At 43.6% G+C, this 20837-nt stretch overlaps 1 protein-coding gene across 1 annotated transcript in view; it reads left to right on the forward strand.

Moving 5' to 3' along the window:
- Nucleotides 1-13902, forward strand: part of SKI (SKI proto-oncogene) — a 107182-nt gene extending 93280 nt beyond the window's left edge. Inside the window, exons 2-7 of the mRNA XM_010170364.1 lie at nucleotides 5178-5303; nucleotides 5793-5908; nucleotides 7608-7876; nucleotides 8339-8640; nucleotides 10680-10910; nucleotides 13714-13902. Of these exons, the coding sequence (XP_010168666.1) occupies nucleotides 5178-5303; nucleotides 5793-5908; nucleotides 7608-7876; nucleotides 8339-8640; nucleotides 10680-10910; nucleotides 13714-13902 (1233 nt within the window). The remainder of the gene's footprint in view (nucleotides 1-5177; nucleotides 5304-5792; nucleotides 5909-7607; nucleotides 7877-8338; nucleotides 8641-10679; nucleotides 10911-13713) is intronic.
- Nucleotides 13903-20837: the final 6935 nt, after the last annotated feature.

Consider the following 20837-nt stretch of genomic DNA (forward strand, 5'->3'; position numbering starts at 1 on the left):
TTTTTTTTTTTTTTTAAGAGACTGAAATACAGATTTCTATGTGTTGGGATTGCTTGATAGCTTTGGGGGACATTAACTCTTTCATTTCTAAAGCTGCTGCCTGGGATGCTGTGATTTCTGCTGCTATGGTATCTGCATTTCCAGTCATCTTTAAAAGGGGTGGCCTGGGCCAAGGGACAGATTTCCCAGCTTCATCAGAGTACCTGCTGGGAGTGTGCTCAGTGCCTTGGGCTGCCTGGCTCTGCACAGGGATGAGTGGGAGCCCCGTGCAGTGCGGGTCACCGCTGCAGCGATAGCTGCTCCAGCACTGCTGGCACTGCATCGCTCCACTGGAGGAGCTGAGAGGCCTGGAGTTCTTATTCTTTCACTCATATCCTTCACCACACACAGTGGAAATGCATTCACACCTAGCCTGGGAAAGGTTACAAACACAGATAAACACGTGTCCTTACCGCGCTTCAACAGAGGTCTGTGTTTTCAATTAGGTTTTGGAATTTGATGCCAAACTTAGACCCAGTTATGGGGAGATTTTATCGGCAGAAGATAGATCAGGATTTGGAGCACAGGCTGCTTTTCTGAAGGTACATTTCTAAGCTAAAAGTTCCACAGGAAAAGAGGTCTCAAATATTTTCAACTCCTTTCACCTAAGATTTTCCACTCTTAACAAGGCAGAAGCAGCCTGTTTTTCACTGCCACGTGCATTGCTACACGTTAGCTGAGCAATGCAGCAAAACGTGGGCTGGCAAAGAGCACTCTGATGTTTGAAGGACTTTAAGAGAGTCCGTGGTGTTCTGTGACCCTGGGGTTACACTGAGTTTTAGCCCAGTTCAATGGTCCTGGCTGGGTTTTTACATGTATTTGGCAATCCACAGGCTTAGACTGTCGATTGGGTGTGAGACCAGTTGCATTGACTTTCCCATTTTGCAGGGTTTGGGCTGTTCTGATGTTCTCTCCTTCCAGAAGGGAGGGCTGGCCTGTTTGTAGTGGTCTCAGCTTATCCTCTAGTGGATGGCTGCCGACATCCCACGTGTCTCAAAGACACGGCCGGCATTGTTCAGTGCGAGAGAACACAAGTCATCCACTCAGCCCAGTAATAAGTGTTGGAGATACAACAGGGAAAACAAAGAGAATTACTTCAGGAAATGTATTTTGGTAGATCCTCAGGCACCAACGATCATACCTGTGAGCACTCCCAAATCTGAACAGTGAAGAATTTTTTCTGGGTTCATTTTCCATTTTATGTTGCAATGAAAAGTAACGTTTGAGTTTCGTGCTGACCTGGTGCCGCGGGGTCGGCTGGTTCTGTTCGTGGTCCTGAGCACTGGGGGAGTCTTGTCTTTTGGAGAAGTACAGGGTCAAAAAATTCTTTCTACTGGTCTCATGGTTTGTTACTGCAGTACTTAATTGAAGTGGAAAATTTGATCTGACATGTCAAATGTGGCCCTGGTTGGCTAGAGGCCAAATTGGGCTGCTTAATTTCAGTTTGCCTTAAAATGGCTGACTTTAAAGTTCACGTGCCCAGATTTCCCTTTGGAATGTACTTTAAAATCTTTTTTTAGTAACTTTATAAATCTTTCTTTATCTGTTTCTCTTTTAAAATCAATTGCTTCAGAAAACAACAGTCCAAAAGCGTAAGTAAATGTTTCATGTAGCATTTCTGGGCCCACTTTGTATCATGAAGTTTTTTACATCTGTGCATTAGAGAATATGTCTATTAACAAACCACTGTGCCCAGCACAAAGCCCATTTCACACCAGTTATTAAGTTGCCTGCAGTGGAAGAAAAACTGAATGGGAAATAAGGAAATATTTGTCAGTCTTCTAGGATTTGGATTCAAGTTTTTTGTAAGTCATTTATGAAGATGGCAAAAAAAGTTACATCAGATTTTCAGTATTTCTTTTTGCAACTTTGTATGTTTCATTATTTGGCAAAGAGAGGAAATGAAATCAAATCATCCATATTTGAGCCAATACCAAGGTTTGCTGGCTGCTGTGGCTGGGTTGGAAGTGTCAGAGTGGGGTATATTGTTGCCTGGAATCTGTCCTAGAGTGGGATGTAATCGGTGAGTCATAAGAAGAGAAGATTGTGTGTTCAGTATCTAGTCTTGTTCCGCATCTGAGTATCTTCCTGGAGTTGTGAGCACATTTCTTTCTGCCTGTTTCAGCATCAGAAGCAGGAGAAGTGCAGAACAGTGTGTTACTGACCTGCTTTGGGTGTTTATACGTGGAATTTTTCACGAGTTCATGACACAGCCACAGTAGTTCTGTGGAGAGGGGACGGACAGATGGACAAAAGTGTTTTCAGTGGGATGTCCAGATAGAGAGGAATATACAAGAGCAAAAATGTAATGACCTGACTGCAGGCTGTGGTCTGAAGCCTTTTGTTTCATGAGTTTCAGAGATGAATCTCCATTCCTTGATTAACAGCAACATGGAATGCCTTAGTATTTACTAGATGGGGTGGGAAGCTACAGAAGTACTACGTTTTTACAGTGTTAACATGGAACCTAAATACATGGTGGGTTTTTTAAGTGTGTACTGAGAGGCAATTCCTGCTTCAACCAGCAGATTATCTGTGTAAATGGGATGGTGGATGGAAAGAAAACTGGGGGAGGTCATGGCAGCAGCTCCGAAGTTCTGTTAGCAGCAGTTCTGAGTCCAGCTGAGGAGCTGTACGGCTTTGGGCAGCACTGGTTGCTGGGAATGCTGAAGAGTCCTGTGGTGGGAGGTGACTTGAAGTTAGAAAGATCTAGACACCCCATTTAGCACCTGCTTTTCTTGCCCCTTTTCTCACCCTATTTCCCTCCCTTTGTGAGGAAGGCAGACTTGGTTTTCCCCTATGCACACACCTTGTTTACTGCTTTTTTTTCTAGCAGCAGCTCATGTTTTCAGATCAATACTGGCTCCTGGCAACAAAAGGTTAAGCATCATTTCCCAGGTCTAGTGAAATGGTTTGTGCTCAGAGCCCTCCTGATCGTTGGTGTCAGCCTTGATTTCAAGGGGAAGGAAAGAGGACAGTGGAGAAAGCTGGAGATGAGACGTAATTTCTTTAAAAATGCAAATTATTGAAATAGCTCATCTTGAACCTTTCTAAAACCTGACACTTGCTCTCCCTTTCCCAAAGCTGCTTATTTCACCTGTGCCCCGTGGTACTGGTCCCACTGTGGCTGTGGGAAGGGGCACAGGGCCCAGGGTGGCCTCTCCACGCGGGCTGGAACAGAATGTTCTGCAGACAGCAGCGGATGGTCGGGGGGAGGAACGCATTTCCATGCTGAGTCTTGCCACCTGTTGCCTTTTTCATTCCAAGCCCTCCTTCCTCCCCACCCTCCACCCCGAGTTCCCCTCCCCACACAGCTCACCATCCCCAGTGGATAGGGCTGGGATCAGGAGGCACTTGCCAAATACCTTTCTAATGCTGTCACTAATTTTGCACAGACAGCATCTCCGAAAGCAAAAACAAATCTTTTCCAGTGCATTGTCCTGCATTTTCTACAGAAAGGAATTGGAAATGCCTTTTCTGCGGTGCGTTGGATGGGAGGGACCGTGCCACGGCCTCTGCAAGAGTCAGCCCTAGGGAAGCCTGAAGCCGTGCCGAAAAAATCCTCTGCAAATCCATTGAAGCTGGCATTTGGCACTGGCACGGGCTAATTTTGTACTTGGGGTTACACATATACACACTCATGTCATTCTTCTTCATCTGCTGCATATGGAAAGCTGCCCCAAGCTCCAGAGTGCCAGGGAATGCTTTGCTGAAACCTCCAGACTTGGTTTGATGATGTTACTGTGCAGACTGGGCTGCAGGAGCAGTAAGAGTGGTGTGTGCTGCCAGCACGAGCTAGATAGTCATGGGCTGGAGCCATGGCTCTGCCCTGCTGCCATGAGAGCAGGAGACTGGTGGTGGCCACGAGGTCAGAAGTTCCTCCTAATGAAGGTGTGAGGAGGGGATGGCCTTGCTCTAGTTCCAGAGCTGTTGGGTTGGGAGTCTGGAGAAGTGCATTGTAACAACACTGCTTCCAGCTCCTCCTCTGCTCGGCAGTAAAGCCATTTAGATCACAATTTTCAGGAGTGAATAATCATTTGGAGAAGCAGGCTCTGAGTTCCCCATTCCAGATGCCCTGAAGGGGACTGATTTTCAGAACACAAGACACTGGCAAGTAAGATCCTTTCATTGGCAAACAGACCTGGTTTTGAAGCTTTTCAGGCTCTCCAAATGTTGCCATGCCTGTGTTTGACAGACACACCTGTGTAAATACTTGTTTGCCCACAAAAATCACAGTAAGGTGTAAGGATGAAAAAATTCAATGCAAATACGAGCCAGGACTAGTTCCTGCAGCGTGGTTCTGCCACCTCACTCACAACCAGCCTGAATGGGAATGTGGAGAGTTCAGAGTTCCAGAAAAGAAAGAAAAAGCCATAGAAACAGAGGTGGTATGTTTCTCTTATTATTTCTAGTCGTGATGCAGCATAAGGTCCAGAACCTTCTCCCTCCCTGCTGATAGACGTGTTTGTACTGGCAGGGCTTCAAGCTGGTATCCCCACTGCACCAGTTAAACCAGTAGTTACCAATTTTTTTGCAAGCCACGCTGGGACTATAGGAATTTTATTCCTTCACAGTGTTGAAGGAAAGGGGTTTTGCTTGCCAAAGGGCTTTCTTATGCTTGAGGATGATTTATGGGCCAAGCTGAGCCACTTGTGGAAAAGGCAAAGCAGCTTTTGGCAGCACCCCCAGAATCCACTGCAGCTGTGGGGTAGTGAAGTCATCGGCATAACAACCACTGCAAACAGAATAACAAAGTCTGTTCTGTTCTCGTTTAAAATAATCTTTCCAGTTCAGCAACCACATTAAACCTTACCTTTCTGCATGCAAAAATAATAAAAGGCAGATAGTTCTCTGCAACATGGTGTGAATGTCTCACTTATTTCACTGCCTATCACTCCTGCACCATCTATGCTTTATCGAAGTACTTTAAATGAAGGAGTGGAGCTGCATTATGTCATAGTTTGTGTCCAGCCCTTGTTTGCACTCCTTTGTTTTTCCTTGGGTTTAAAAATGCAGAAAAAACCTCAGTGTTTCTTTCTTTTAAATACAAAATTTGCTTTTGCCTTATAACCTGTTTCTAAGATGATTGCAAAATGAGTAATTCTGTCTTTGATTTTTCCTGTCTGTCTTTGTTTCAGGTCTCTTCAGATCCTCCTGCTTCCAAAAAGCCCAAAATAGATGACTCTGCTTCCCAATCTCCAGCTTCTACTGAGAAGGAAAAACAGTCCAGTTGGTTACGGTCCTTATCCAGTTCATCTAATAAGGTGATTGCTGAGTATTTTGTAATCCAGAGAGAGATCAAATTAGCATGTAGCATCCCTCTATGGACACCAGAAGAGAAAATGAGCAAAATAACTTGCCCAGGTTTTCTAAATTAATAACATTTCTACCCTATTCCTAGTAAACATTGAGCTAGATAGTCCTCCCAGTTTCCTTGCCATCTTCTAGTGTTGACTGACCTTGATTGTGACAGTGAAGCACACAATTCCTTCACGCCTTTGAGGTACCAGAATCCTGAAAGACTCAGGAGCCTTTTGTGGTTTCTGCAACTACATTGAATTTACTGGCAAAGAAAAAACGTGGGGCTTTACCTTCGTCCAGTTCACTCTTCCAGGGGAATCTACTAAACGAGCAGGTCCTGGCCAGCAGGGGAGTAGTTTTAGCACTAACAGATGTGTGAGGAGCATCACTAGCTCTCCATGGTGATTTACAGTTTAAAAGATTGTTTGTATTTACTTATTTTTCCTTCCCAGAGTATTGGCTGTGTCCATCCCCGTCAGCGTCTCTCCGCTTTCCGGCCCTGGTCCCCTGCTGTATCGGCCAATGAGAAAGAGCTCTCAACCCATCTCCCCACGCTGATCCGAGACAGGTAAGGAGACACGAACTGAAGGGAGAGTGGAGCAGCCATGGAGATGGATGTGACAGCAAGTTGCTTTCTGTTTGTTCCCTTGTGCTGTTAGCTGGTGGCTTTTTAATTCATTCAGTCAGCCCACTAGTATCAGACTGAGAAGCATTTGCAGCTGCAGTGTTTTAATTTGCAGAAGGGAAACAAAAAGAGGAACCGATACTTTGAGGATTCATTCAGTAGGTTTTTGTAGGTGAAATGTGCCGTCGAAGCCTGCAGTGAAGGCTGCTTCTAAGAACTGAGGATGATTTTGGAGTACAGTCATCAGAAGTTCTCAGGCTTCACTGTTTAACAGAAGATGGAGTGACTCTCTCAGGGCAGGTGCTCGGGGACCAGCCAGCTATTTCCAGGCAGCTGCCTCCTGTGCAGACAGTGCCGTAGGAAGGCGAAGGGCCGAGGGGACAGCACAGGCTGCCCCGTTCTCTGTTGGTGCCACTGGTCCTGGGGTGTCAGGGCAGAGCACACGGGGCTGGAGAGCCTGCACAGGACTCCTCAACTGGTGAAACCCATCAGAAAGCTGATGTTACGGGCCAGATTCTGCTCTTGGAGAGGAACATAATTAAACTGGTACAAGAATGAGTCACCACCCTATGAGGTGGGACCACTGGTGTCACAGAACGGAAGGTGTCAGGGCGATCACACGTTCCTTTGCCAGACTTGAACTGTTCAGTCTGCAGAATCTTGGTGCCAGATTTCTGCCTGAGGGTAATGGTTTCTTTGGAAAGTTTGACTAAAGTGACCAGGTGTTTTCAGGGAGCGTTATGGAGAACATATTTTACTGCCCTCACGAACAAGTTTCTTAGAAGCTGTGGGGATTGATTTAAAAAGAAAAAAGAAAAAGAAAAAGAAAAAGAAAAAGAAAAAGAAAAAGAAAAAGAAAAAGAAAAAGAAAAAGGAGAAAGCATCCCAGCATGTCCTTGCTTTAATACACACTTCAGTGAGGCAGGGAGAGAAGAGCTAAATAGTGTGCCTTTGGTAGCCCTGTGAGAAATTTGGCCAATTTAAGTCTTGGGAAAAAAACCCACCTTCAACAAGTTCAGGAGAAATTTTAATATATGACTGAAGAGACACGATGTAGTAGATGCTGAATTGGAGTTGCAGGGACAGTCTTGGCTACGTTGTTTGCAGAATTCTGTGTGTTTGACATTACAGCATGACTGTCCTTTAACACAGATTTGTTGGGGTTTGTTAACGGTGGTTTTACATCCGTGCGCTCAGATACACGCTGGGTCAAAACATGAGATACTTTCTGCACTCCCGTGGCCTTTCTTAGGGAAGTGCCGTTTCCAAGTTTACAAAACATTTGTGGGTAGGCAGAAGTAAAACTGTGCAGTTAAGTACAACAATCATGCGTGAAGATCACGATGAAACATCGTTATAATTTTTAGAGTCTGGGAGATGATCTCTCTTTGGCACTGATCGAATATGTGGCACTTTGAATTTGATCCCTCCTGAACTGGATGGAGAGGAGCTGTATAAATCATCTCTGTGTTTAAATGAGTGCAGAATGTGAAGCAAATCCATAGGCTGGTGTAAATCAGTGGAACTCCACTGTCATTCCCTAAGTGTCTTGCAGTTTCAGTGTAACATGTGGATTGGGAAGTGTTTTAAAGCCAAGAATGTGACTGGTTTCTCCTTCCTTTTGCCTCCCCCTCTGAAACAGCTTTTACTCCTACAAAAGCTTTGAGAACGCTGTGGCCCCCAACGTGGCACTTGCACCTCCAGCTCAACAGAAAATTGTCAGCAACCCCCCCTGTGCCACAGTGGTATCGCGGAGCAGTGAGCCGCTGAGCACCGTCCAGCCACGGAAAAGAAAACTGGCTGCAGAGAACCCGGCTGTCCCGGAACCAGCGGCCACTGCGGCGGCAGTTACTGCCACTGAAGAGGAGAAGGAATCAGAAGCAGAAATTGAAGTAGAAACCAGGGAAGAATGTAAGTGAGAGCTGTACCTGCCTTTATTTTGGTTTATTTGTGCTGGATTTTCCTGAGTGATCCCCAGGAGTTGGCTGTTCAACCTGTGGGGTGTTTAAATACGATTCGGGAATCCTCATGTCATGAAAACCAGGAGTGGGACATACATTGTGGGGAAGGTTTCCTGGAAGAGGGATGTGCATTGACCTGCACGAAGCACCTGAACCCCAGGTGCCCACTACCCTCAAGTCTTTCATTAGAGCAGTGTTGTGCAGGGGACAGGATGCAGGTGGTCCCTCAAGTCAGTCAGGTTTGCATTTTCATCACATTTCAAGTATGAAAGTATAAAACAAGTATTTTCTTTCTTCCATGATTTTAATTGAATATTGAGTATCTCCTCTGTACAAAAGGCCCTCAGCATATTTTGAGTTACATCAGTTTAAAGACATTTTTTAATTAATTTTTGATGTTTCTATTTTTCAGTCACCTCCTCCTTATCCTCGCTCTCCTCCCCATCCTTTACTTCATCCAGCTCTGCAAAGGACATGAGCTCACCTGGGATGCAAGCCCCAGTCCCCGTCAGCAGTTCATACGAGGTTGCGACACATTCTGACTCTCACAGCAGCGGGTTGGAAGCTGAGCTGGAGCACCTAAGGCAGGCCCTGGACAGTGGCCTAGATACAAAAGAAGCCAAAGAAAAATTCCTCCATGAAGTTGTTAAGATGAGAGTGAAGCAGGAAGAGAAGCTCAATGCTGCCTTGCAAGCCAAACGCAGTCTCCATCAGGTACTGGTCCCACGCAGCTTTCTCTTACCACTGCCTGCAAATGCTCGTCCAGGTAGAAACCATTGGATGGTCCCTGTAAAAAAAAAAAAAGCCTCAGTTTTTCCCAAATAGGCACAGTCTCTGCTGGGGCTCTGCCCGTAAAGTCAGCCAGGAAACCAAAGTGTGCAGGAACCGTTCCTACTTTTTAAAGCTTGCCACCTGGTTTTGCCTTAGGGTCTAAATCCATGGTTACCAAAATCAACATCTTTTCATTACTGACAAAATCTTCTAGTCCAGCACAGTTTGTTTTGTTTTCATTTCACTGAACTAGAAACATTTCTGTCCTTACAGCAGCTTTATCTGTAGCGTTAAGAGATTGGCAAAAATGCTGCCATTGCCCAGCTCAGGGAGGGAGTTCCTGGGACACAGAGACACTTGCTGAAGCTCTGATGAAGAGCTGAACCTCACATCTTTGTTCAGCTTTCCATCAGCTGTGCTTCAACGAGTGTTTCTTTGTATTAAGTGTGTAGATTTGATCACAATTAGAATTTTAACAGAAGTTGGCCAACTCACATTTCTCCAGCTGGTTTCTGTGCTGGGCGCCCTCACGTGAAGGCGGCTGTTCTGTACCAGCTGCAGATCCAGGTCCTGGAGAAGAGCAGCCAAGAGCCGTCATCTCAACTGAGCTGCTTCTTCATTGTCACCCTGAGCAAATCACTTTATTCCCTGGTGTTTCAGTAAATGTTTTATTTTATGGATTTAAAAGTTAAATATTTCTAAGTAAAATATATTTAAAGCTAATTTCTAAATACCTGAACTAAATACACAGTGTGTACTTAAAGCAGGAGTTGCTGAGGCGGGATGGAGTGTTGAGCATTAAATCAAGCAGCATGTCAGAGCGAGAGGGAATGTGGTATCTGGCCATCAGTTTCCATTAGCGCAGCTGTGGGTTTCCAGTTCCATGTCCCGGCTTCCAGAGGGAAGGCCGGGCTAACAATGGCCTGGCTGGGAAGTGAGATTGTCAAAAGAGTGAATTTCCCATGACCTGACTGCAGCGTTACTTAACAGAAACACGTTGCTGTGAGGGTTTGACTCTGACAGAGGAAATGCTGCTTCTGGGGGGGAAATCAAACTTGAGTTTCTAATTTAACCATTTAGGAGACAGACCTTTAGTGAGCCCCATTTTGTGCTTATGATCATGTCTTACATAGCAGCTTCTTTAAAACTTAGGAGTTTCTCCCTTTGTACCTTTAGGTTCTTAGTCATTATCACTGTTATGGTGCTCTCTTGGATTTGAGATTTCCAGGTAGCAGCTCCTGTTAAGAACCTGGACAGTGAGAGTGGCAATTGCCAGAGCAAAGCGTGGGTTTGATGGAGCTTCAGGTTTTAGGCTGGAGTTTCCCATGTGGTGTGATGGTGACAGAGCAGTCCACTGGCTGGTTGCCAGGAGACTTGGGCCTACACAGCCCTTACCTTTAGCACCACAGAACTGCCTGGAGTTAGAAAGAACATGCACAATTGGGTTTTTTTTCTTATCCTCACCTTAAAGTGGGTTTTTTGGGGGCTCGATAAAATGGAGCTGCACAGAATCTCTTCAGCGAGCAGTAAAGGTGCTGGTTCAGCTTTGCTGTACACAGGGGGATTCACAACCTGCACGTATCGTAACGTCCTGTATCTTCAGCGTCTCCAGTTACCACACAGGCAGTGCCCTTGGTTGGTTTGAAACTTGGAGCCAGTGTAGAGCACATTGCTGGTTGCTCTCTCCAACTGCAGTTCATCTTTATTCAGTCACAGATGGTCACAGCTATTTTGCTTGACAAAGCAAAATGTGGCTGTAGCGTGTAGTGTTTTATAATCCAAGAATTCAGGGTAACTTGAGCATAGGATCTCGTGTGGATTTAAAGGAGAAATGCTTGTGCAGAGTTCAGAATGAGGGTGAGACGTGAGCCTTGGTCATCACCAACAGAAGCTGAGAACTGAGTTTGGGTCGCTCCCTTCACAGGTCTGTTTCCTTGTCCCTGCTCCTCAGTTCTCACACGTTAACTGCTTTTGTGTTCTAGGAGCTGGAGTTCCTCAGAGTGGCCAAGAAAGAGAAACTGAGAGAAGCAACAGAGGCGAAGCGCAACTTAAGGAAAGAGATTGAACGTCTGAGAGCCGAGAATGAGAAGAAAATGAAGGAAGCCAACGAGTCTCGGATACGACTGAAGAGGGAACTGGAACAAGCCAGGCAGATCCGGGTGTGCGACAAGGGCTGCGAAGCGGGCAGGCTCCGCGCCAAGTACTCAGCCCAGGTAAGAGCCGAACGCGGGCGCCGTCACAGCTATAAGTCAGCTTTGCTGTTTTGGCACTTGTCAGGGTTAGTTCAAGTGTCCGTCTGTCCTCTGATGGCCTTGTTCTGTCTGATTTTATACAAGTCCAGCTCCTAGCGATATAAAATCTGCGTCCCCATCGCGCCACTTGACAGCCCGAGTCCTAACGCACGGTGTTAGCAACTCGCCTGCGCTCCCGCCCCACCGGTCCCACAGTTCTGCCCAGAAATTGGCACATTTGTCAGCTGAAAATCGCCATTTCAGAGAAGTAAGACAAAGGCTGGACATTATCTCAGTTCCACTCATTCTCTGCTGGCACTGCCAGCACAGAGGGATCCATTTCAACACTGTAAATATTACGCAGAGCCACTTTCTCTAATAGTGCTTCTCCTTGAAGATCAGCCTAGATCTACAGGAACTATTTATAAGACAAAGAAGAAACCAAGTGCAGTGCTGGGAAGGAGGGATGTTCACAGTTGTAGAGCACGAGAAGCACAAACTGCCAGGTCTAAGACAAGACTTCCAGTTAGAGCTCAGGGAAAGTTCTAGGAATGCAGGAACGTGTTGTTACAAGCAACATGGATGCTTTAAGCCTTCGACCAAAAAATCCCTCCCGGCTTCATGAGCGTGTTGTTACACCTGAAGCGTGAGCCGCGAGTATTTGGTGTGGGCACTTTAAGGGAGGGGGGAAAAGGGAAAAGAAACAGCACTGGCCATCAGAAACGCTGCTCACCCCACGCTCTCAATAACGGGAAGGGGAGTGGTCCACTTGTACCACTATGAGACGTGTCTAACCAGGAGACCAGCAGCAGGAAATGATGTGGGCTTCCTCTCTAGCATCACAGGATGTCTCACTGATAAGAGGTGTCCAGACTAAACACAACCAGATTGCGAGCTGCTGCGCTGGGCGGTGCCGGCAGTTGACTTCCACTGGAGCAAAAAAAAAGCCAGGGTAGAGCAAGTGCAGGGAGAGCGAAGGCCACACGCAGCAAACAGCTTTGCAGATCTGCAGGTGTGTCCTCCCTCGCTGTCACATGCAGTCACCTGTCTGACAACGTGGATTTCCAGTCTCCTCATACATTCCCTCCTTGGGAACACATGAGGTTTCCTAATATGAGGCTCCAGCAGCTGAATATTCTGCAGGTTTGTCTTTCCTAAAGACACTGATGGCAAATCTGCAGTAGCAACTGCAGCGTCCAGTTGTATGTACACAGAGTGCAGCAGCAGGACACTCATTAACCCCCAAATGCAGTAAAGCTCTATTAGTTTATTAATATTAATTATTATTAATACCACCTGGCAAGAAGTGGCTCAGGGTCTGGAATAGCTGCTTTATTTAGCAATGACCTCAGAGATTCTGCACGGCTTTTAATAGAAAAATACCTTAAGTAACTTCAAAGTCTGAATTTTACAAGATGTCAGTAGTCATGACTTAAGAACTTAAGCCATGGAAGAAATTTTACACGAAAGCTTTATACAGAATTTTATCTTTAATTTGGAGTGCACAGAGGAAGTTTGTCACATTGTGTTCCTCACTTCTTGCTATTTTTGAGGAAACCAAAATTCTCTAGACAGGCTTAGTCTGCGAGAAACAGCATCAGGCAAGCAAGAGAGGAAATAAGACAAGTCTGGGGTGTAAGTATCTTTTTAGACAGTTAATAGCTCCTGCCTGACTCTGTGTGCTTTGTGCCTTTCTTTTTCTTGCCTTAATTCTGGGATCCAAAGACAGAGGGGGTGGCGGGGCAGCCTTCACTTTAGCCCCACACACACGCAGGCGGTTTGCTTTCCTTTGTTACATGGCAGTGTTTGCTCACTGCCAGGCTAAAACAGCTCTTTCAAGCCAGTGCCGTTTGTCTGATATTTACACCCTTGAATCCTGGGGCTTTTCTCTGCCTTTGTTACCAGTAAGTAACAAATAGTTAGCTGGACTCTGGGGAGGCTGAGGCCAGCTGTGTCTCTTGCTGTAAGCTGGAAACACTGGTAGACCTCCACCAGTGATCTCTCTTAAGGCCACCTGGGTCCTGGATTTGTTCAAGTCCATTTCTGTGCAAAGTTACAGCAAATTAGGACCAGTTCAGTCCTGTTCCTGCCCCGCAAAGGGCAGCTTCTTATTGAGGAGCTGAAATGGTGCTAATTTGCACTGTTACTTGGAGAGTTTCTGCTCTCAGAGGCCTCACAGCCAGATTCCCAGTCCCCTCGCTCTCTACACTGTCCCTTCACATCCTCTGTGCCCATCTTGCTTCCTCAGATCTTGTTCCTCACATTTAGTGTGAAAGATAGAATGGTTCTACAATTGCTTTTCTTGGACATTCATCTATAGCTCTATAATTTATATTCACATAATATAAAGATATTAATCACAGGCCTTTTACACAGGCAACTGTGTTTCTGGTCACTCGGATCAATAACCATTGTAAAAGATCTGAAAGTCAGTTGCTGTACCTGAGCTGGTAGTTTACTTTGCTGAACTGCTGTCTGCCTGAAGGAATCACAGGCGTGGTTTAAGTTCTGTTTTTCTGGAATTGAAGCCACCAGAAATATTTAAGAATTTCCAAGCTAACAGTTCCTGCAGTGCACTTGCCTCCTTGTACAGCAGCCTATGGGAAAAGGAGGGAAAATGGAATTCCCTCCTCACCTCAGCTTTGATAGTTTTAGGTCTGGAAGCAGGTGCGTTTGTTACTCTCCTCACCGCGCACTAAGGTCCTAGTCTGTGGTAATGGCTACAAAATCACAGCGGAACTGGAATATTAAAATTAATGTATTTTCTGCATCTGCTTCTCTCTAGATTGAGGACCTCCAGGTTAAGCTTCAGCATGCAGAGGCTGACAGGGAGCAGCTCCGAGCTGACCTGATGCATGAACGGGAGGCTCGAGAACACTTGGAAAAGGTAGTCAAGGAACTTCAGGAACAACTGTGGCCTAAAGCGAGCAGTCAGGGCAGCAGTGAGAGCACGACGAGCACCATGGAGAACTGACCCAGCGCCCGGCAGCTCAGACACAGACAGAATGACCTAGATGCACAGTAAGGGAGGATGCGTGGGGTACGTGTGTAAGTGCATGTGTGAGTAGTTGTGTCTCGGCACACAGACCTATGAATATGGATTCTTATTAGTTGGAAGGCAAATGTTACTCTTTATAACAGAAGCACTGAATTACGCCTCTTTTTTTTCCAATCCATATAGCACAACATCTTACTGTGCCTCTAAAACACAAAGTGTTTATAAACAAAATACTTTTAAGTCCACAGCAAATTTTCTACTGGCAAACTCCAAGCAAGCAGCATCGTCCAACTAAAACCAGAGTAAAAGGCGAGCATGGCAGTGTTTTTTTGTTGCCCTTCTGCCTGTTGGAACATTTTGGAATTTAAAAACAAACAAACTTTTCTTATAAGCTATTTAAAAATAATTCAGTACACAGACTTGGTATTAAAAAATTAACGAGATTTTTATAATGAACCTTTAAAAGCAAAACAAAAAAAAAAAAAAACACCTTCGATGCACAATTTTTAATGACTTGTTCTAGGCTTTGGGGTTCTCTTGGTAGAAGCCCCTCTGGTGATGATGCCATTTCATTAGCAGTTTTCCAGCCATCTAGGAAGCCATCGCAGTTTTAATCCCGTCATGTGGTTGTATGCGAATTTCAGAGTGCTTTTCCAAGTTGATTTTTTTCCTTAGAAAGAATTCTCTTCATTTCCTGTCCTGAACACAAGAAGAAAGGAAGATACAGGATTGTAAAGGGGCGGGAGGGAATGGGGATGGGAAGAGGTGTGTGTGCTTCGGAGTTACAAACCCAGCCTTACAGACTTCAGTGTTTGCAAATCACCCCATCTTTCTAAAGACGTCTTCATTAACGATGTGTTCGAGAGACTCGCTTCATCCAAGAGCACTTCAGCTTTAGGAAAAGAAAGAAGGAAATAAAGGAAGGAAATGGATGATCTGTGAAGGTGGTTGAGAAATAAAGCAGAAGACATGTGTGTTTCAAAGTCATTCTGAAATCTTTACTTCAGCTTTCAGTTTTCTGGAAAACTCATCTTTGTTGCACCATCTTACCATAAATTCAGTATTGACCTGCTTTTATTATGAACTGTCAGTCAGGATTTCTGTGCCCAAGGAGAGTGCAACATCGCGTTAGCGGATACTACAGAAAAGAAAAACCAACACTTTTGCTGCTGTGAATAAGCCTACATCTTTAAAAAAACAAACAAACAAACAAACTTTTTTGTTTTTAAAAAAATGAATTACTTTAATTTTGGGATCCAAGCCGCAGCCCTGGAATAAAAATGCAGCATGCCATCACTTTGTCTTATTGTTGGTGTTGTTGTTGTTGTTGATTTTTATTTTTTTTAAAAAACTGCACTTTGTCAGAATCTTACTCTGCATTTTATTCCATATTTCTGAAGTTTACAAGTTGAGCATTCTAGGTTCTACCCTGCCTAACAGATGGGAAAATCATCGACCCAGTTTTCCACCATGTGACACCTTGCATCATCATTTACATTTATGCAAAATGAGGACTCAGCAGGTATAGAGTGCTACCAAATATGAATTCACCAGACCAGTGCACTGCTGGTCGAGTTTTAAAGCTGTTTTGTGTGGCTTTGTACCTACCAGAAGTTGGGAAGCAGTAGAGACGCTCCCAGACGTGCTTAACAAATAGAGTTGGTGCTTTACTGAACAAGAGAAAAGTTATTTTCACCCACGAACACTCACCTCTCAGACACTCAAGCGTATCAGCATGAAGTGAAAATGTGATCTGGGGCTGCAGATGTGCCTTCCAGCTCATTTTTCCTCTCAGCATCTTATATAGGCAATGCTGACACTTTTTTTACCTTAAAGAATAAAAAGAAAAAGGAAAAAAAAAAAAAATTCCTAAACCCTATGCATCATCATACACAGAAATTTATTCTAAACAAAGAAACTATTTCCAGTAATCTTTAGTTGCTTTTGGACAGTAATGCAAACTATGTAACCTTAAAAATTATTTCCCAGTAGAGAGAAAGCGGCTTCCAATCCTAAAATTACAGTATTTACTTACAGTACATTGAGATTTTTATTTTTATTTTTTTTTTAAACAAAAGCTGTTTGCTTGAAACCATTATAATAACTGTGAGCATTAACAGAGAAGTTCATATATATGTTTTAGGTACAAAAAAAAAGAAGAAATATGAAAGGAGTAGAATTACTGGGACAATGTAAAACTGTTGGGAGCAAGAACCAGTGACACCAAGTAGATGAGACGACGCTGTCCGTTTATACAGGGGGTGGCCCTTGTGTGTTTGGGATGCTGGAGACTGAGTCTAGACACAGATCTCCTCTTCTAAAGTGCAATGCAAAAGGAATTTTGATTATGCTTAAGCAGGTTTTTTTAATGTGGTTTTGTTTTGTTTTTTTTTTTTTGCTTCTTTGTATGTTTTTTTCTGCGATTATTAAATCATATGCATGGAATTAAAGTCTCTGCCATACGTATATTCATTAATGGGCATTATTACTGTCTTATGTAAAGGGTTTATTTTGTTATGCAGTATGCATAAAAATGTTCTCAGCCTTATGATTTCCAGAGCTGTATTATTCACTTATTTCTTCAAGGGAAACTAAATAATTGTAGCTGTAGTTGATCATTGTGCATTTCAGAAGTCTCGTACGCTGTGCTTTACTGCCCTGCTAAGAAATTACACATAGAACAAACGAATTCCCACTCCCACTCTCAGCTTCTTGGAACCTTCAGATTTTGTTTCTTTGGGTTTTTTTTCTCCTGATCTTTGATTGTGTCTTTCCCCTGATGACTCAGTGAAAAATGGCAACGTGTCCTGTTTTGTCACAGGAAAAGTGGCCACTTACCTGCAGCACGTGACGTGGGTTTTCGTTCCTGTGTGTCTAGGGAAGCACGCTGACTCACGCCTCAATTTCTTCTGCGCATACAATGCTTTTATCCTCCAAAATTAATGAAATCTGCATTTTTTTCAAAGGAAAAAAACAAAACAGTAAATAGTCTTAGCAATAGTAAATAGTCTTGTCAAGCAACCAGCATCACCTGTGCTGCACACGTAAACGGGATAAGATTTAAAACAAACAAACCCGAGACCAGTCCCCAAAATGAAGTCACAACTATTGTTCCAAAGCCACAGTTTCCACTTTTGCCGTGTGATGGTAATTCCATAAAGTGTAATAAGTGACAAATAAACCTCACAGTGTTTGAGGTGACGACTCTCCAGTATTTGAGCCCTAGCAGTAAAAACATCCTAGTAAAAATATGTCCATAAATGAAGGGTTAAAATCATTAAGATTAAATAAGGTGCAAGAAGACTGAGAACAAACATCCCACACCAGCAGTTCATCACCAGAAGTTTACAGGATAAGAGTCCATCTTAAATCATTTTGTCTTTCCTAAATACATTTTAACAATAAAATCTTAAATGATATATTCGGCAGAAATCATGATTTCCAAGTCAGAACTCCTGTGCCTGTAGTTTATATTCAAATTGTCAGAAGCCACAGAGACAGCAGCTCTGGAAAAGGGCTGTCAAACTGGGGGGAAAATAAAATTAAAACTAGGGAAGGTGCTGGAGGTGCAGGAGTTGTTGTGTGTGTAATTTCTGTGGCACAGGTGAGTTGTGTGTGTAATTTCTGTGGCGCAGCCGTCACCGTCAGAGGGAAGCGCTTCTCTGTCCGCTCCTTGGTGCGTCCCTGCTGCATTCCATTGGCACTCCAGCCTGGAGTGGAGGAACTGTAACGTCCCATCTTCCCATTTCATCTGCTCTTTGGTTTCCTTTAACAAGTTCAAAGGGAGAAGAGGTGTTTCATACAGGCTGTTGACTCTCCCTGTACTTAAAACTATATTACTTAATACTTGTATATTCAGTTTAATTACTCATTGTTTCTATTACTGAAAGAAGACTTAACGAAGGGAAAAAAAAAAACCAACAGCAATAACATTCATATCTACGGAGCAGCTAACTAGTATACAGAATATTCTGCTTTTCAAACAGAACTAGCCAATGTAAAAAAAAAAAAAGTTAAAAGTAAATTCAACATGTAAATACTTTTTTTCATTTTACACTGTTGTATTATAAGTGTATATGGTGTTTACTTTTTCAAAACTCTTTCTTACCTGGTAGTTGTCTTGTTTTATGAGTTGTGTTTTTAACTAAAAAGAACCTTTGCTGTCTGTTAGGAAAAAACAAAACAAAATCTTTTTGCAAGTTTTAAATGTGGGTTAACCTTTTCTCCATCATTTTGCATTTTATTTGTCCTTATTTTCACTGTAAAGTATTTTATTACCAAAAGGTTGATTTTCTTTCCATTCTGCCCTCACATCAATCCATGTGTTTTAGAGAGAAGTTTTTTTGTTGGTTTGGTTGTTGTTTTGTTTGGGTTTTTTTTTTAAATCAAAAGAACTCACAGAAATGACATTTTTTCAATTGAAGAAAAATAAATCTTTACATTTATAATAGCCAATAGCATTTCAGCACATTTTTGTTATCCTGGTCTCTCCTATGCTGCTGCTAATGACAATATTATGACTTACTCTACTATTCTAGAACTATTTTTATGTAAGTAATGTATGCTTTCTTGTTTATAAATGCCTGATTTAAAAAAAAATAAGAAAAAAGCTTGGCATATTTATCTATTTCGCTGTGTACCTTGATAGTCCTTTTCCACCCCCTTTTCCACATCCCCTCCCCTCGAAGCAGATAATATTGTAAAATAAAGGACTTTATGAGATTATGTATGAAAATAGCTATGCTTATATACCACAGTGACTGAATGTACAGTGTATAGACGCATTACCTAAAATAAAATTGTTTGTCCAGAAAAAAAATAACTGGCCATGGCACCTTTCTTGAGTTTTCTGTGCTTACAGAAAATCATTTGGGACGGGCAAGCTCCAGAGACTGTCCAGGCAGCTGAGAAGGTGCTGGTACAACAGCCAGGACTTCTAAATTCTGAGTAAAACACCACAAACTTGCAGCAAGGCTGCTACACACACACAGCAGTGACACTGTCACAAACCCCGTGGTGTCTCTAGCTGGAAGCAGCATCAAATTCTCTTGGATGTTGGCGGGAAGCTCAGATTTCCTGCCACGTTTTCTCTTTTCTGGAGAACCAAACCCAAAAAATCTGCCTCCTCACCGCCAATGGCTGAGGGACATTAACAACCTGCGGCTGAGAGCTACAGCAGCACCTTCTTCACCCTGATTCCCAGCCAGCCCAGGAACAAACCTCTCCAAGGTATCATTTAAACAGTCATTTCAGGTCTACATGTGACAATACTGTAAGGAGAAAGGAATTTAATTGGAAGTGATGCAGACAATGAAATTCTAACAACAACGTGAAATTTCTTTTGAGTAGGGAGAACTGTAAACACATAAAAGTTTGTACCAGGTCAAAGAAAAAGAAATACAAGAGGGGAAAAATGCAAAAAGCAGAAGATGGAAACATTTGTTAAAGTAATTCTCTCATGGTTTTCTGAGAAACGGCTGCAGAATTTCCACAGCTCTGGTACATTTCTTAACATGCCCTCGTAAAACAGTGGAAAAGCCAGAGAATGATCAAACAGCTTAAAAAAAAAATCTCTACTTCACATTTCTGACTCGGTGCAGCCTGGATTTCTGAGGGGCTGCTTGATTTCCTGTTTCTGCCACCTGGACAAAAGCAGGCTGAGCTGCTGACTCCTCTGCAGAGGTAAGACAGACACACTGCTAAGAAAGACCAGTCAGAGCTGTTGTGTGCTTGTGATTAAGGGAACAACCGGGCTTTGAAAATTGTAGTTAATTCTGCCAGAATAACTTTAATTTACTTAATATAAGAACCAAAACACCAGGAATCGGGTATGAACCCCCTCAGTCAAACACTCTGAGTGCCTCCAAAACCAGAAGTGCGTTCACGTTGCTGCTGCACTGATTCATTGAGTATCAACACAATACTCTCTCCTTCTACACTCAGTTTAAACTACGAGAAGGGATCAGTACTGGAGGAAATGTTTCTGCACACACTGGCTGTCACGTTGTTGCTACAATTGAAATAAATACACTTTCTACACTGCAGGGAGTCCTACAGGTATGTACATTCCCCGTCAACCGATGGGCTGTAACCTGTTTTCACCTCCCACCCCACTGGCCACCATCCCTTTCAAATCAAATCAAATTTCCCGAGGCCTGAAGTAAAAAGTCTCCTTGTCAATAATTTCTGTTATTCATCCACCAGGAAAAAAAGTCCCAAAAAACTAAAAACCAAGCCAAAGCCCACAGGCAGATGCTGCCAGAGCTGCTCACTACGAACATGGTACATGCACAGCAAATTAACACACTTGTATGGAGCACTCCTGAAAGAAACAGCTACAAAACATCCAGACCAGGATTAAACAACAGCTCAGCCGCACCTCGGTCACCTCCATTCTCTGTAAGCAGCACCCTGCATCCCTCGGTCACACCCGACAGACGGAGCCGAGGGAGAACCTCACACAGGCCAGCAGAGCAGAGTTTGAGAGGGATTTTTTTGGCAGAAATTGTGAGAGCCCTTGTTACTGCCCATGGTATCCAAACCATACTTTTTATGTGCTCCCACGTTCATTTGCTGAAAAGATATTAAAGAAATACATCTTGGCACATCTGCGAGGAAGGAATAAAACCTGGAGAAGCTGATAGGAACCAGGGAAGCAGTAAAAACCCAGGAGTGTCAGAGTTAATGATGATATGTGAGTAATGCAGTTACAAAGGCACTGTCAGTAGGAAGAGAGCACAAATCTAATAAAACACAGCTGTGTGACGTACACTCCAGTGGAATTTTTATGAGATGGCTTATGCACACTGTAAGTTTACCTGACTGCAATGCAAATTCCCACACACTTTCATTTGGGAGGGAAAGAAGTTTCCACAGAGCTCGGCGCGGAACGGATTTAGTTGAATTGTTCT

The sequence above is a fragment of the Antrostomus carolinensis genome, unplaced genomic scaffold, assembly GCF_000700745.2.
Source record: "Antrostomus carolinensis isolate BGI_N321 unplaced genomic scaffold, ASM70074v2 scaffold18326, whole genome shotgun sequence".
In the NCBI taxonomy this organism is placed as follows: Eukaryota; Metazoa; Chordata; class Aves; order Caprimulgiformes; family Caprimulgidae; genus Antrostomus; species Antrostomus carolinensis.